This window comes from Phyllopteryx taeniolatus, chromosome 4 (genome assembly GCF_024500385.1).
Source record: "Phyllopteryx taeniolatus isolate TA_2022b chromosome 4, UOR_Ptae_1.2, whole genome shotgun sequence".
NCBI lineage: Eukaryota > Metazoa > Chordata > Actinopteri > Syngnathiformes > Syngnathidae > Phyllopteryx > Phyllopteryx taeniolatus.
The window spans coordinates 27,440,240-27,455,747 of record NC_084505.1 but is presented as its reverse complement, the minus strand read 5'-3'; the positions used below and the strand labels follow the sequence as shown (position 1 = coordinate 27,455,747).

The window sequence follows — 15,508 nt, the reverse complement described above, 5'->3', positions numbered from 1 at the left end:
CAGCGTAAGAAGATTTAAGACAGTTCCCAGATGTATGAATAAAATCTCTGACATTCTTCATCAATTCCAGGACACGTCACATCCCACTCGTTACAATCTGGTAGAAATCTCTCGGTTTCGTAATTGGGGGACGAAGTTCTGTCTCACTGCTCGGAGCCGGCGTTGCGCCAAGGCAAGTGGCTACTTTGTTCTCGAGCAGTCTGAAGAGAAAAGCGAGCCAAAGTAAAAGCCTCATTCATATTTTCACTCGTGGAGTGGCGAATCCGTGCGTGTGGCACGTGCAGCGGACACGTCGCCAAACAAACGGCCCACGTCGACAACTTCGCCCAACATTTGTGTAGGGCTGCAGATATATATTTTTAGAATATTTTTAGAATTCTACCAATTATTCCATATATTAATCGAGTAGTCCTCTGCACATGTATTTTGCATACATAAACACAATAACGTGCATGTGAGCTGCAGGTATTGTTTTTGTCCACTTGTTGTTGTCATCCTCATGTTCTACTGTAGTATCTGTGTTTTTGAGTGTGTATGGCTTTAAAAGGTGGGGTGAGTGTCACGGGCATCAGCGAATGAGAGTGTAGAGTTAGCCGGCTGTTGACAGGCTAACCCGTTAGCGTGTCTGTGCATTGAGTGACTGGGCGCAACTTGCGGCCATCTGCAGCTGCTGTCTGAATGTGTTCATTACGTCTTTGTTTTTTTCTTACGTGTTTGTTCAATAAGGCGATTGAAAGTTTATGTGTCTATCCTCGACCACTTGGGGCGAGCCTCAATACCTTCTTTTTTTCTTTCTTTTTTTCTTTCTTTTTTTCTTTTTTTTTTGCCCTGTTCGGCTGTTAGGTCAAGCAGAATGGAAGATCTGTATCCCTTTTATGCCGGAACAGTTTTACTGTGTCACAGTGGACTTTTGAAGCTTCCGCTGTGGTTTCTTTGTATTATAATTGAAGTTTATTGAGAATCAGAGTCGATCAGTTGAACAGAACAAAGTTTCTAGAGGGGAGAGGGAAACGAAGACAAAAGACATCGTACTAATTGTTAACAGGGTAAGAAAAGTAAGTCATTACATTATCGCCAACAAGGAAACATTAAATATGAGTGTTGCATGGGGCTGTAGTGCTCCACCCTGTGAGGGAAGGACAGGACAAGATAGAACAGGACAAGGACAGGAGAAGAAGCATGCAGGACCAGGCTCGTGAACCTGGCTGTACAACTGAAGTGTGGTGGGAGTGACTATGTATATGATAAAAGTCTATAGGACGAGAGTATAAATGAGGGGATACAGAAGAGATTTGCATATTCATGAGTTATTTGTCGCAGTAAGTGCGTGACCCCTCACCCAGTGAAAGAGTCCCAGGGGTGTTTGCCTGCGGACACATGCAAGTGAATTGACACCGTTTTACATGCGCAAAGACTGACACAAGTGTCCTTTAATTGCTGTGGCCGCACCACGGCGGCTGAGGACCCCACCCGATCAATCGAGGGGCGGGATTGGGCCCAGGAGTCCAACCGAGAGCGGCCCAGTGGACGGGACACGTCCCACACCGAGGGACCCAGGGCGGTCCGCCGGCCCCACTGAGGCGCCTCGACAACTGGCCACCCGGTGGGGGCCGCAGGGACCCACTGCAAGCCCCCCAGCCACCTGCCCCACCCACCACCCCACATGCCCCGTCACCCCTCCCCAACACCCAGGAGAGCCAGATCCACCCCCCAACTGCAGGGCCCGCAATGTAGTCAGTCCCTGCCCAACCCAAGGGCTGGAGAGTGTCCCTTGTTTGTTGGAAAGGAGGGCGGATAGGGGCACCCAACAAGGGAATGGTAATTGGGGGGGGGGGACCCAGGGAGCAGCCGCGGGCCATAAGAGGTCTGCCCCAACGCCAAGCAGTCATCCAGCCGCCATGCAAGTGAGAACCCACCTCCCCCTCTGTTACTATGACTGCCAGGTCCCCGACTGGCCAAGGGGGCCAGGGGGCAGGGCTGCCGGCACTGCTGCCAAATCCCCCTCACCCACAACCCACCACCCCCCATAGATGGGTGTATGTGGTGCATTAAAACATGGGGAATGTGTGTGATGCATTTAAAATCCAGGGGGGCAGGCAGGGCGCACGGACCGGGAAACAGTACAGACATGCTGAAACCCGATCCGACACACTCCCGATCCCATACCGGTCCCCCAGGAACCCTTTGATATGTATATGTGCCCAGATGTGATTAGTGAGAAAAATATATACAGTGAGTGGTGTGAGTGTGTGCGTAGTGAGTGATTAAGAGGGGTGGTTCCTGCAGGGCCCATTCGGCCGGACAACCACCGACGAAGAGAGCTGCCGCAGCACCGACCCCGGGACTTCCCCCACATTCCTGCCAACACCCACTACCCAACCCCGAGTGTGGGAGGTTGACCCCCCCCCCCCCCAAAACCAGGCAGGGACAAAAACCCCAGAGCAGGCCCCGCAGCCCGCAGGGGACCGCCCGGCTCCCCCACGGGAAGAGGAAGAGGCGACCGCAGCGGGACGCAAGGAACTGAGAGAAGAGGAGGAAGAAGGCCCGAGGAGCGACAGGGGGGCCCCACCGCCCCCGCTGGCAGCCAGAGCGGGGGACCCAGGCGGGCGCCAGCTGGCTCCGCTCCAGCACCCACGGAGTACCAATACTTTCTACCTAGCGATAGTAGGCCATATGACGTTAGCTAACATCAATACGTTATCTTCCTTGCTGATGGGAAATGATCCCAAAGTTTGGAGATTCCTTGTCTTTTATGTTTTTTTTTAATTATTTGTTTTTAAATCAAATTATTCAATGATGTAATCAGTGTGTCAATGTAATGAAATTTTTGGAAGAAGACCGCTAAGAAATGGTTGGCTTGGTCGTTTAGTTTTACGCTTCACACTCAGCCAACTATTTGCATAAAAGCAATTCTGTTTTCCAGAATATGTCCCCTTTAAAGGAAGAGTATGCAGTTTTCAAAGTGCTAGCAAGACTTTTTGAACGTAGCGTCACGTCACTCCCCGCCGCCCTCGTGTCTGGCCAAAGCCGGACATTGGCCAGGCCCGCTACACGTTGCTAGCACGGCTTATTCGTGTTAGAAAGTTATAAAACACGAAACGTTACCCGTTTGATCTTGTATTTTTGGGGAATGTGCAATCAATTAAAAATGTAAGAGTGGTGATCAACTTACCTGACGACCCGGTGGGAACAGTGACGTCATGTTGACGATGGTATACCAAGCCCAGCCGTATGCGGCCATCCGCATATAGGACACCATAAACCTATTAGACAGGTTTACCCTTGATTTGGCTCGAGCTGTCCAATTCCTTCTTTTGAACTTTTTGCTAACTGGAGTTCAGTAATCCGCCCAATATAAGTATTAGCGCGAGGCTGCTGTGTGGCAGACTAAGTGTGCACGATAAAATGATTGACGCACTATTTGGTCACGCCTCTTGTCTCTAAATTCTCTGATTGGATATTCTTGTTGTGCTGTGACCAGTTGTAAAATAATAATTAAAATTGAATTTGAGGTATAAAATGGGTTCAGAGAGGGACGATTTATTTTTTTAAACCCTTTTAATAATATTCTACTGGCAGATCATGCAGACAGTTTTAACATATTGTATGTGACAGTTTTCTTTGAGGCTGCAAACTCTACCTTTAAGACGCAAGTAATCACCAATCAATTGCACACAATTGACAGAATTCCTAATCAATGAACAAATTATACCAATGCCTACTAAATATTTGACTTCAAATGTTTGTTTTAAACTATGAAAACAATATAAAATGCCTGCCTTTTTAAAAATGTGACGATTGCAGCTCTGTCACACAGGAAAAACGATGCAGCGCAGATGCCCACCACTTCGTTGCTCAATAGCTGCAAACATTTCATTTCACAATTTTGGCAGCCAAACAACTCCATTTAAAACGAATTAAGCTGTGCTCTGCAGTTACAGTAAAAAAAGAGGCCTCATGAGTTTTGATGTCGTCATGGCAACATTGCCGCGACACTCATAACGCAAGACTGCAGAGTTTGAAAGCACGCACGCACACTTTTTGAAGGCGCTTCCCCCTCCTGATTTGTGAGACAAATGATGGACCTTGTGCTCCTCAAGTATTTCAACTTTATTTGTTGCATTCTTCCTCTTCGGAAATGGCGGTAACATCTGGAGGGGGATGAGGAGGAAGGTTAGTGGGGAGGGGCTTGGCCGAAGGAGGGCAGAGGGGGATGAGGCGGACTGAGGCGGGGTTCCGCTTACTCCTGGCCGGGTCTGCGGCATGCCGCACTCGTTCGCAGAGCGTCTCAAAGGGTTCTTACAAAACCATTGTGAGTATTTTTTCCCACGTGATTGTGTTTTGTCGTAGTAGTAAGGGGCAAAAAATGATCTGAACAGATTCTGATTCGGGCATGTTGGTGTTTTTGTTGTTCTTTTACAGGAACTAGTATGTGGTAGGGTTTGACTAAATGAGGGTCTGTCTGCTACTGTGGTAGATACAAAATGCAGTTATTTGTTTTGTAAATATAGCATTATTGCATACGTTCTTTAGCGATCTGAAGAAAGAGGAACCTGCAGGGTTTATCACATGCAGGTGCGCGTCTGCGTGCGTGCGGTCTGTGCGTCTACCAGCTGCCGCTCAACTCATTATTGCAAAAGACATTTCTGAGTCCCACATCAAGCTCGACATTTTGTGGAGCATTGGCATGTGCTGAGGTGACTGTTTTGGAAATGAGATAACCCCATTCCCCCCACACACATGCACGCGCGCACACACTCTCGAACTTTTATCTTTAGCGCTCTTCTGACTGATTCAAGTTCCCCTCCTCATTTACATTTTTTTTTCTATTTTTTTTTTTTTTTTTTTATTTCTCTACTTTACAGTTCACGTGATTTTCACGTACGCTCTTATACTATTTTTCTCCTCTCTGACTCATTTCTTCTGCACATCTTTCCTGGAAAACCACAAGGTTGGATTTGCATTCATGGTTGTCTTTGTCACCTTTCTCCTTTTTACTGCACAACTTTATTCCAGAGGAATTAATTTTTCCCAATAAATGGACTTTTCCTCCAAGGATGTTGTGCTTTGAAGATGGCTTTCCACAACACATTGAAAAATACATTTAAGGGGAACCAGTACTTTTTAATTTTTTCATACACATAGTTGGGTCTTTGGAGTGCCTGCCGATCCAAAGTGTTAAATTACACAACCAAGTAAATCTTTGACCTGAAAATGTCTGTGAGCGAGCCGTTATGAATTCTGTGAATTGCGTTGTCACAATTAGCCGGTGGTGGATCGACGCAGGCACGATTCATTTGCAGTCTGGACGCAGCGGGTTGAACCCTTGCGCTAGCTGCACCCCGCGTTGTCATGGTAACAGAGGTCATACTCTGCTTTCGCACGAGACAGAACCGCCCCCCAAAGCTGAGCGGTTTCAACCAGAGTTTGAGCAATTCTTTATTGTTGGTCTTTTTTGATGGAAGAATGTCAGAAACCTTTTATTAAGACACTGGCGACCTGTTTTGAATTGTTAATAGTTGTTAAAAAATGTTTCATTTCAAAATCTCATGAAATATAAATATCCTTTCTAAAAACGGTACGAGTAAAGCATGTGTCAAGGTGTGATGCAGTTTGTGTTTTTGGCAGCAACTATTTAAAGATGCTAATGCGCATTTAACATGTTCCGATGCTTTTTCTTTGTCGTCTTGTGATTTGCTTAATGTAGGGTCCTACTCTTCATTTTGGGCCTTCAGGATCTGGAGGCCACTTTCCCGCGTTAGTTTTTTCTGATGATGAATATTATCTGTTCCCTCTTTTTTTTTTTTTTTTGGTATAGTAATTAGTTTCTAAATATTTGCCAAGAAAAGGCATCCGTGTTTGACAATCAATAAAAATGTTACTCTGACAATTGGCCATTGAAAAACTCTTGTCTTCTCCTAACCTTTTCATTCTCCCTCCTGGCTTCCGTGGATGCAGAGAGAGGTAAAGGCATTCCTCCTCTTCTTCGTCTCGATATTATCTTCATTTCTTATTGTTTCATTTCCTCTGGGTGTCCTTTTTTTTTTTTTGTTTCTCCCCCCCCTCTTCAAAGTGACATTGTATGAAGTGAACACATTGTAGACCTTGAGGAAATGAAGGCAGCCACCTCTGTCTGTGCGTCTCATCTTTTTAAAGTATGTACACAGTCAGAGAGGAATGAGAAGATGTTCCCAGAGGAGCCAGACTCTTTCTGCTTTTTAACGGGCAGACGTGCGTTTCCTCTTTCGTTGTCCACATTGAAGCACAAAGCTCCAAAGAGTTGACTGCAATGTACCTTTATTGCGTATATTTGCCGGCACATTTGTGCGTTTCTTCCTTTGCTTGTGTATTTCTTCTCGATGGGGGTACAATACGTACATTTGCTGCCTCCTCCATGTTACCTCGTGACAGGGATTTATTTTTTTGGTTACAATTTTTTTCCAAATGTCTTTTTGTTTTTTGTTTTTTCTTTTTGAACCAACTCCCAAAACGCTTAGTGGTGGTTTATCTGTGCTTATTCAAGAATTCTTTGGGTTTCAAATAATAATAAAAGTAACAATAATTTGAAATCCATATTTTTCAATTCAATTGTAACAGGCTTTAATTCTCTGTGGATTTCCGCTCTTCGCGATGGGGCCCCACCACCGTGTTCGCTTTTTGAGCTCCACTCGGCCCAGCGGGCCGTCGTCCCCTTCGGACGCTCCATTCATCTCGCTCTCACGTCACACTGCGCAATCCATTTCGAGGGTCCATCTACCTGGCCTGTATGTGTGTGTGTGTGTGTGTGTGATTATTGGACCAATAAAGGTCAGCTCATCTCTCATCTGTCTTCAAGTGCCGGCAGTCCCAACATAAGTCACACGTTGTTATAACGCATTCGTTCGCGAGTGCTTGGGCCAAAGATCATTCGTACCATTTTACGGGTCCACCTTTGTGGGAGCAATATAAGAAATGGCCTTTTCTGTTCCCTCTGCACGAAACCCCTTTGGATGAACTCTGAGTGTGCTACATTGGCTCACGCTCATGGTACGCGAAAATCACTGAATTAAAAGTTGAGACCGTCTCAAAGTTTAACACACGGTAACATTATACAGTGTCTTGAACTTTTTTTTAGGTACAGTACATTTAAGTACGATTCAGTTGTATTTAACTTTGAAGTAGAATACATCTGCATTTAATCATTTATAATTGTTTTTGATTGACATTTCTTTAGGTACATTTTTTGTTTCACTTTTATGTGAAATACATTTGAATTGCATTATTATTGAAGTACTTTTTTAATTTTCTTATTAAGCTCAGTTACAGTACAAATTGCCTAATGTTACAGTGGCTTACAATAAAAAAATGATCAATACGTTTAGCAAATACTAATACTAATTAATAGTATTAAAGCTATTGATACTACGCAACTTTTTTTATAATGATAGTGGTACTTTTGAGGTAGAACGTGGTATAAAAAGTTTGAGAAGCACTGAATGAGAAGATCGATTGTAAACCATGTCGCTCATCAATGATCTTGATCAATCGAGTGGAAGCTGTTCGAACTGCAAGGCGGGGATTCCATCTCATCTTCCGCTTTTACCACCTGTACATATGATGACCAGTTACGTTTCTTGTTTGACTCCTTCCACCAAATACATTTGGTACTGTATTCTTCTTCTTTTCACAGGGATTTTGCATACGTGGCCCGGGATAAAAACACGAGGATCCTAAAATGTCACGTCTTCCGTTGTGACACGCTGGCCAAAGCCATCGCTACCAGCCTCCATGAGATCTGCTCCCGGGTAAGCCGTGGCATCACACATTGTCCCAGATTATCGCGCTACTCGCTTGAAGTGTCGGCGCCCTTTGCACAACGCTCATTGCAGCGGACTATTGCAATATTAGTCTTTCGAACTGCTCTAAGTGCTAGAGGACTCTGCAGCTTTTTGCACAATTGTCAAAAAAAAAAATAATAATAATAATGTACCGGCATTACCAGATAACTAGCAACCCTTTACTGTTTTTTTTTTTTTTTTTGTCAATGTCTTTCTGTCTCCAAAGTATTCTGTCAATTGACTGCCTTTTGTCGTACTAGAGCGGCTCCAACTACCGGAGACAAATTCCTTGTATTACAATATTGCAAATTGTCTAAACCGTTAATAATGTTGAGAATTGCCAGCTGTTTTTGTCAACAACCCCCTTTGAAAATAAAATGAATAATAGTGCAACAGTTTTCATGAGCGTCTGATTTCAAAACTAGTTATCCATCAATTTGTTACGTATTTGTGATAAAAAAGAGACGATTATACATTTATATGGTTTTCACAGTCATAATGTGGCCTGCGACAAGACGCAGTTTGACACCTCCGTAATCTAGATTATGCGAGTTATGAGTGGTGCAAAACATTACACAACAGGATCAGGGATATGAATATGCTGTCTGTCTGTCTGCCTATCGATCGATCTATCCCTCCCACATTCAGATTATGACAGAGCGAAAGAATGCCAAAGCAATGGCAGGAGGCTCTCTTCAGGACAGGATTCAGGCGGGACTAGATCTTCCTTTACAAGGTTGGTTCTTCAAAAGCACGATCGTCACTCGGCACCGAACCATTTACTTTAAACACCATTTAAACCTTTTGCAGAATTCCCCACACCAAAGACTGAGCTGGTTCAAAAGTTTCAGGTGCTCTATCTTGGAATGATGCCGGTTGCCAGACCTATAGGTAGGTGTTTCCCTCAAAAACACACACGCGCAAGATTAGTTTCATTTATTTCAGTGAACCCGCGTTTATCGCGAGGGATACATACCTGCTGTAGATGAACATCAGAGATATACGGTGCCGTGAAAACTTATTTGGCGCCCTTCTCAAATTCTTCTAGTTTTGCATAGTTTCCCCACTTTGTTTAGGATCATCAGACAAATGTAAATATCAGACAAATCTAACCCAAATGAACTTAAAATGCTGTTTTTGAAAGGTGATTTCATTTATTAAGGAAAAAAAACTCTTCAAAGTTACCTGGCCCTGTGTGAAAAAGTAATGGCCCGCCGAAACCTAAGAACTGGTTGGGCCATCCTCATCAGCAACAACTGAAATCAAGTGTTTTCTAGAACTGGCAACAAGTCTTTCACATCTCTGTGGAGATATTTTGGCCACTCTTCCTTGCAGAACTGTTTGAATTCAGCAAAAATGGAGGGTTTTCGAGGATGGACGGCCTTTTGAAGGTCATGCCACTGCATTTCAATCGGATTCAAGTCTGGACTTTGACGAGGCTGCTCCAAAACCTTCATTTAGTTTTTTTAACCCTATTCAGAAGTTGACTTGCTGGTGTGTTTTGGATCGTTCTCCTGCTGCAGAACCCAAATGTGCTTCAGCTTGAGGTCACAAACTGATGGCTGAACATTCTCCTTCAGGATTTTCTGGTCAAGAGCAGAATTCACGGTTCCATCAATCACAGCAAGTTGTCCAGGTCCTGAAGGAGCAAAGCAGCCCAAGACCATCACACTACCACCACCACGTTTGACTGTTGGTATGATGTTCTAACGAGACACACATCTTCCAAAAAGCGCAACTTTTATCTAGTCAGTCCATATAATATTCTCCCCAGTTTTTTTTTTCTTCTCAAAAGTAAGACAAACCTTTTATGTTCTTTTTGCTCATCAGTGGTTTTTGCCATGGATGCTATTTTTGCCCTGCTGTCTCTTCCTTATTGTTGTGTCATGAACTCTGACCTTAACTGAGGCAAGGGAGGCCTTCAGTTCTTTACAAGTTGTCCTGAGTTCCTTTGTCGGAACAGATTCTGTTTAAGTGATTTCTTGATGGAACAGGTCTGGAGGTCATCAGGCTTTGGTGTGATCGGTGAAAATGAACGGAAAATTGTGATTAGCCACAATTAATTCATGTTTAAACAAAGGGGGTAATTACTTTTTCACACAGTCAGGCAAATTTGAATAGTTTTTTTTCCTTAATAAATGAAATCATCATTTAAAAACAGCATTTTAAGTTCACTTGGGTTACATTTGTCTGATATTTACATTTGTTTGATCTTAAACATTAAAGTGCGGAAACTGTCGAAAAATCTAAGAATTTGAGAAGGGGATCTATACTTTTTCATGGCACTGTGCAGACAGCATATGAAAACATTTTTGATAGTCTTACCACTCCTACAAGCTTTAAATATATTTGAATTTGTCACACGCACTTAACGTCTTCCTATGCACTCGTTCTCGCTCGGACAGTTCCCCAAATAAGAGGCAGCGCTTGCTTGCTGCAAGCTGTTCGGCACTCCCAGTCGATGTTTGCTGAGCAAATGACACACAAAACAAAAGAGAATTAAAAATTGTATATTTAAACAGCAAAATGTTCCACAAAAATGTATAATTTAGTGTAATAAAAGTCTGCTAGTTTAATGCAAACTATAATGTGAAACGCCTTAGAAACGCGACTAGAAATTAGCATAGATGTTACGCTAACTATGAACATAGAAATAGAGCACAACAATGCAATTCTCTCTGCCCTGTGGGAAAAATAACTAATATTGGAGCTTAGTCGGCGACCGTCTCTGCCTCTTCTTCTTGCTCTTAATTACGCTGCCACTCTACCAGTATCCCACAGTGCTGCCCGGCATGTTGGGGCACAAAGTGGTGCTACACTGAAGGCGTGCGAAGTTTGGACTTGGCGACGTAATAAAAAATGTTTGAACTGACATGAAAGTGTTTATATGTCAGAAATGTAATACGAACTGCGACTTAGCGGGGCTCCAATGATGAACCGCGATGTGGCGAGGGAACACAGTGCTTCAAATGTGGCTGTTACCCTTCCGATTGCAGGCATGGACATACTGAACGGAGCCATCGGCAGTTTAGTCGGTACTTCCAACAAGGAGGACTGGACTCCGGTGGCCCTCAACGTGGCCGACGCAACGGTCACCATCAGCAAAGATGAGGTCAGTCACTCGTCAGACTGAGCTTGAAATGTCCAAATATTCAACAACCTCATCCATTCAAAAAAGAACTGATTATGAATCTAAGATGAGCAGCCAAAGCTCATCTGCTCCAATTATTAAGAGGCAGCACATCTTTTATTTTTTTAATTTGTATTTATTTATTTATTTATTTTGACATGAATCTTATTTGCTTAGTGTACAACATAATGGCGCATGTTGCCAAGCAGGATGAAAAGGAAGTGCTGGTGGAGTGCCGCGTCCGTTTCCTGTCTTTCATGGGCGTGGGACACGACGTGCGTACGTTCGCCTTCGTCATGGACGCCGGCGGCCATCGCTACGACTGTCACGTGTTCTGGTGCGAGCCCAACGCCGGCGGCGTGTCGGAGGCCGTTCAGGCCGCTTGTATGGTGAGTTGCTGGTGGACATGGCTGCCTTGACCAATGAAGGAGTGTTACATTTTTTTTATGGATTTAATGTGGTGAAAGTTGGACCCTAGAACACATCACCTGCGAGCGTGGGGGGTTCAACCCGACAGATTCCACTGGCACCCATGCACGTCAACTAACTCACAATGACAGGGGTCATCAGTGTCTCACATACACACACACACACACACACACACAGACATGGCTGCACTCAGCTGTCATTGACATTGCTTTCTGTTGTCCCCTCCTCTTCCTCGTCCTGTCAGCTGCGGTACCAGAAGTGCTTGGTGGCGCGGCCGCTCTCCCAGAAGGCGTGCGGCTCGTCGCCACCGGGCGATTCGGTGTCCCGCCGGGTGTCGACCAGCGTCAAGCGTGGCGTCCTCTCCCTCATCGACACCCTCAAGCAGAAGCGGCCCGTCGCCGAGTTGCCGCAGTGACCGGGAGAGCGGCGAGCGCCGCCGACTCCCTCGGCCGTACCCTGTGCCCGGTCGCCACGGTAACTACCCACATCGCTGTAGAAAGTACCATAGACTCCTGTAACCATGGAAACACAGCTAAGACCCTCCAGAGTTTGGTTTTGTTTAGTTTTTTCCTGCCAAAAGCAAACCGCACGACTCAATCCAGCCGACGACGACGAAGACAACGCGAGAGTGCTTTCGATGCGGGAGGCGATTGTGAACGGAGACCCGTCTCGCGTGCCCATTTTGGCCCGGCTTGTCTGCGTTTAACGGCTCCTCCCCCGTAGACATCAAACATGCGTAGACGCCGCCTTGAGCGCCGACTCTTACGTCGCCACCCGCTTGCGCTTTGGGTGAAAGTGGACGGATCGCTGAAGGTGCTCGGAGATGAACCGAACATTTTACCGTCCCAGCCCAAACTCACCGGTTTTAAACTGACCAATAAAAGTTGTTTGGAATCATTCACTGCTCAGTAATCACGATATAGTAAACGGAGTAAAGTGAACTGTTGGGTTTTTATCAGTCAAATGAAAAATAATAATTTTCAAACACTACTTGGACGTGCCGCACGTTAATTGCGTCAATGTTGTCTCATAATTACAATAGATTGCTGGTGGACCTTCTGTATGAAATATAGAATGAATAAACATAGTAATATTGTATTGTTTTAAGCTGCATGTGTTTTACAAAATGAAGACACACGAAGCACTTTTCGACCATCTGTTTTGTGATGTGTTGCTCTACTTCTATTGAAGATATTTTCGCGCCACAGTTATTGAATTGTTCTCGTGCTGAAAAGCAAACACGACCCCAGAAACGGAAAATCCTTTTCTCTGTATCAGCGTGATGCATTATGGGATATTTTGCAATTCCAGTGACCATCGGTTGTTCACTACTTTTCAAGATTTATTGCAGGATACGTTGAGGATTATCTGTACTCCTGTATTATTCGCTGAAAAGCCAAAGCACTAATATGCTTTGGCACCACCTGGTGGCATCATGGTGCCAAGGCACTATGTTGGAGTGAGTTGAGTAGTTTCATAAAGAGATAAGTAGTGCTAGCCGCCTTCTTGCAACATCTGTAGGCGATTCCAAACATTTTAGGGAATCGTGATTGACGTGTGAGTGATTCTGAACACCTTTGATTGGATTTGGCTGTTCTAATGGCTATCAAATAGAATTTTCTGACTTTTTGCCCAATAGATATTGTCCCGTATGCGCATAATATTGTGAATTTCGGTGGTGAAACCATCCTCCAACCTAAAACTAAATTGCCCTGAAGTAATGACGATAATATTTGTTCGTTTTTGTTTTCTTTTTTTTTCCTCTCTTCTCCCTCCTTTCATACAATGTAGGCTTCCCAAAGATAAACGGCAGCAAAAGCAGTCAGAGAGGAACGCGTTGCTGCTCGTCTCGTCCGTCCGTGATGATTGCCATTATTCGTAGTGAAATCGATATCAATCACTTCAGATAATAACGATTAGTCAAAATAAATTAAATGTAAACGTTAATGATATTTATTCCGAAAATCCACGTCACATATACATTTCTGTATCTGGTTATTATAGTGTACTTACTTACAAATACTTCCGTATTTACCGTCACTATGGCAGTGTTGCATATATTGGAAGCTGTAAACACTCATGAAAATATGAGAGAAATTACATAAATTGCTTTGGTGCTTTAGGTAATTATCAGATTAAAAGTTACACACATTGTTTTTGGTGCCTAATTTGTAAATATATTAGCATGTATGGCAGTGGATGAATGAGCGGAATTCAATTTTCATTACTTTGAAGATTGTTGCTTAATTTTGCCTGCCTCAGTTTCTCTGCCACATCCAATATGGCGGACACAAAGACGTACGGTAGCAACGGGCCAAACTGCTCAAGGCGGTGTCTCCGTGTATATGTGTCACTCTTAATGAACATGCGGAAGACTCTAAAATGACAGCAGGAAAGGAAGTACAATGAAGATGACTTCAATCGACGACGCGAGGCAACCAAAACGTGTCACATGATCGTGTCACATGATCCCGCATGAAACGTTCCTAAACAAGCAACACACGAGAGACAATATCACAACACCTCTGCCGCTGAAGGAGCGAGAAATGGCAGACGCTTGATCTGGATGGTCAAAAGAAAAAAAACAAGCGGTGACCCTTCACCTGAAGCTTGGCCTCACGTACTCTCCGTTTTGTCAGCGCTCGCTCGGATGATGACACACGATAGCCGTGATGGAGGAGGCCGCACGTGATGGGGGGGCTGACGTTCGGCCCCCCGAGCTGCTTTCACGCCGCCGCGCCGCTGCTCTGTGATCCACATGCTGGAGGACATGCTGCTCCCTTTCAGGACCCCAGCCATGTGCTTTTGTACTTTTGCTTTTGCTATCATTTCGTTCACATTGTGAGAAGGAAAAAAGCAAAATCCCCCCCCCCAATCGCCTCCTTTTGTCCGGACCATATTGAAATGTGAACGGGTTGGCAAATGTATATAAAATTCTCCATGTAAGGTAACATTTGCCATTTATTGTTGTCATACGCTATCCCTTTCGTTTCAAATGTCTTCACTTTTCTATTATTTTATTGAAATGCCTTTTTTTTTTTTTTTACTTACCCAATGGCCAAAGTGTAACATATAACCTGTAGATAAGAAAGTTGGAGAGCAAATAATGACCCCCAGAGTTGTCGATGAAGTTGACGCCTGATAAGCGATTATCTATGCATTCTTTTCATGGCAAGAGTCGTTACAAAGCCTTGCATGCCCGAGGACGAGCCAGAGAAGACTGTATGTACTGAACAGAAATATTTTTATTTTATTTATTCTATTTTATAAAGGTATATACTGATTTTATTCACGGAGGCCGGCGAAGTTTCACTTTGTGTGATTGTTTCAGTGTTCACAACGCTCCACAACAGGCTCCGCTTTGCAGAAAACAAAATGTGCAACTATACACGGAGCACTGGGAGTCTTCTGCTGGAGGAGGAAGAGGAGGAGGGGGAGCGCCGCAGAGGACTCCCGGTGTCTCCTAACAACACACACGCCATTTCCCGACAGTGGATGTGTGGGCTCCTGTTTGCCGCTCACTGATTTGTACGCGTTCTCAATGTAAGCAATTGTGAGAATAAACGGCATCTTGAAACGGACCGCAGTGCTTGGTGCATCTGTCTGCTCTCAAATCGCCAACTTGTGCCGATACCATACTCGACGAGCCGTTTTATTTTAAGACCTCATCAAATCCCTCTCATCCGAAAATTTTACTTCAGTTTTATGTATTCATTTATTTTTTTTTTTTTGGGTGGGGGGGGGTTTGATCTTCCGCTTGCGTCTTTTCTTCAGCCCTCTCCTCTTGCGTCCTCCTCCCACTCCCTCCTCTTTACCCTTGACCTCTCCTTGACTTTTGTCCCCTTCCTGGTCTGAACGTGCCAGCAGATTCATCTTGCTTCCCTCCTCCTCCGCCCTTGCTTGTCCAGGCAAGAGTCCGTTCAGGAGGCCTTTGGCCGCGGCCCTCGCCAGCACTTCCTGGACTGTTTGGATCTTAGTTGGATCCGCCTGGAAACCGATTGAGGATTTGATGTGAAGGTACGACTTACTACAACGCGCAGGGGAAAACGGAATCAAGGAGATGTATACGAGCACACGTGACACTGAACAAACCGGGTGCGTGTTTTCGTTTGCGTAAGCAGTGACTCTTTTC

General features: G+C 44.5%; 1 protein-coding gene across 8 annotated transcripts in view; it reads left to right on the top strand.

Moving 5' to 3' along the window:
• Nucleotides 1-14,957, top strand: part of apbb2b (amyloid beta (A4) precursor protein-binding, family B, member 2b) — a 60,806-nt gene extending 45,849 nt beyond the window's left edge. For 6 of the 8 annotated variants that reach the window (XM_061771152.1, XM_061771155.1, XM_061771151.1 and 3 more), the window contains 6 exons: nucleotides 7,670-7,784; nucleotides 8,466-8,553; nucleotides 8,628-8,708; nucleotides 10,814-10,929; nucleotides 11,157-11,336; nucleotides 11,621-14,957. In XM_061771152.1, the coding sequence (XP_061627136.1) occupies nucleotides 7,670-7,784; nucleotides 8,466-8,553; nucleotides 8,628-8,708; nucleotides 10,814-10,929; nucleotides 11,157-11,336; nucleotides 11,621-11,791 (751 nt within the window). In that variant the 3' untranslated portion in view covers nucleotides 11,792-14,957. Of the gene's footprint in view, nucleotides 1-4,223; nucleotides 4,313-7,669; nucleotides 7,785-8,465; nucleotides 8,554-8,627; nucleotides 8,709-10,813; nucleotides 10,930-11,124; nucleotides 11,337-11,620 lie in introns of those variants that run through there. The other 2 variants (XM_061771159.1, XM_061771156.1) reach the window with 2 other exon arrangements.
• The last annotated feature ends 551 nt before the right edge of the window (nucleotides 14,958-15,508 follow it).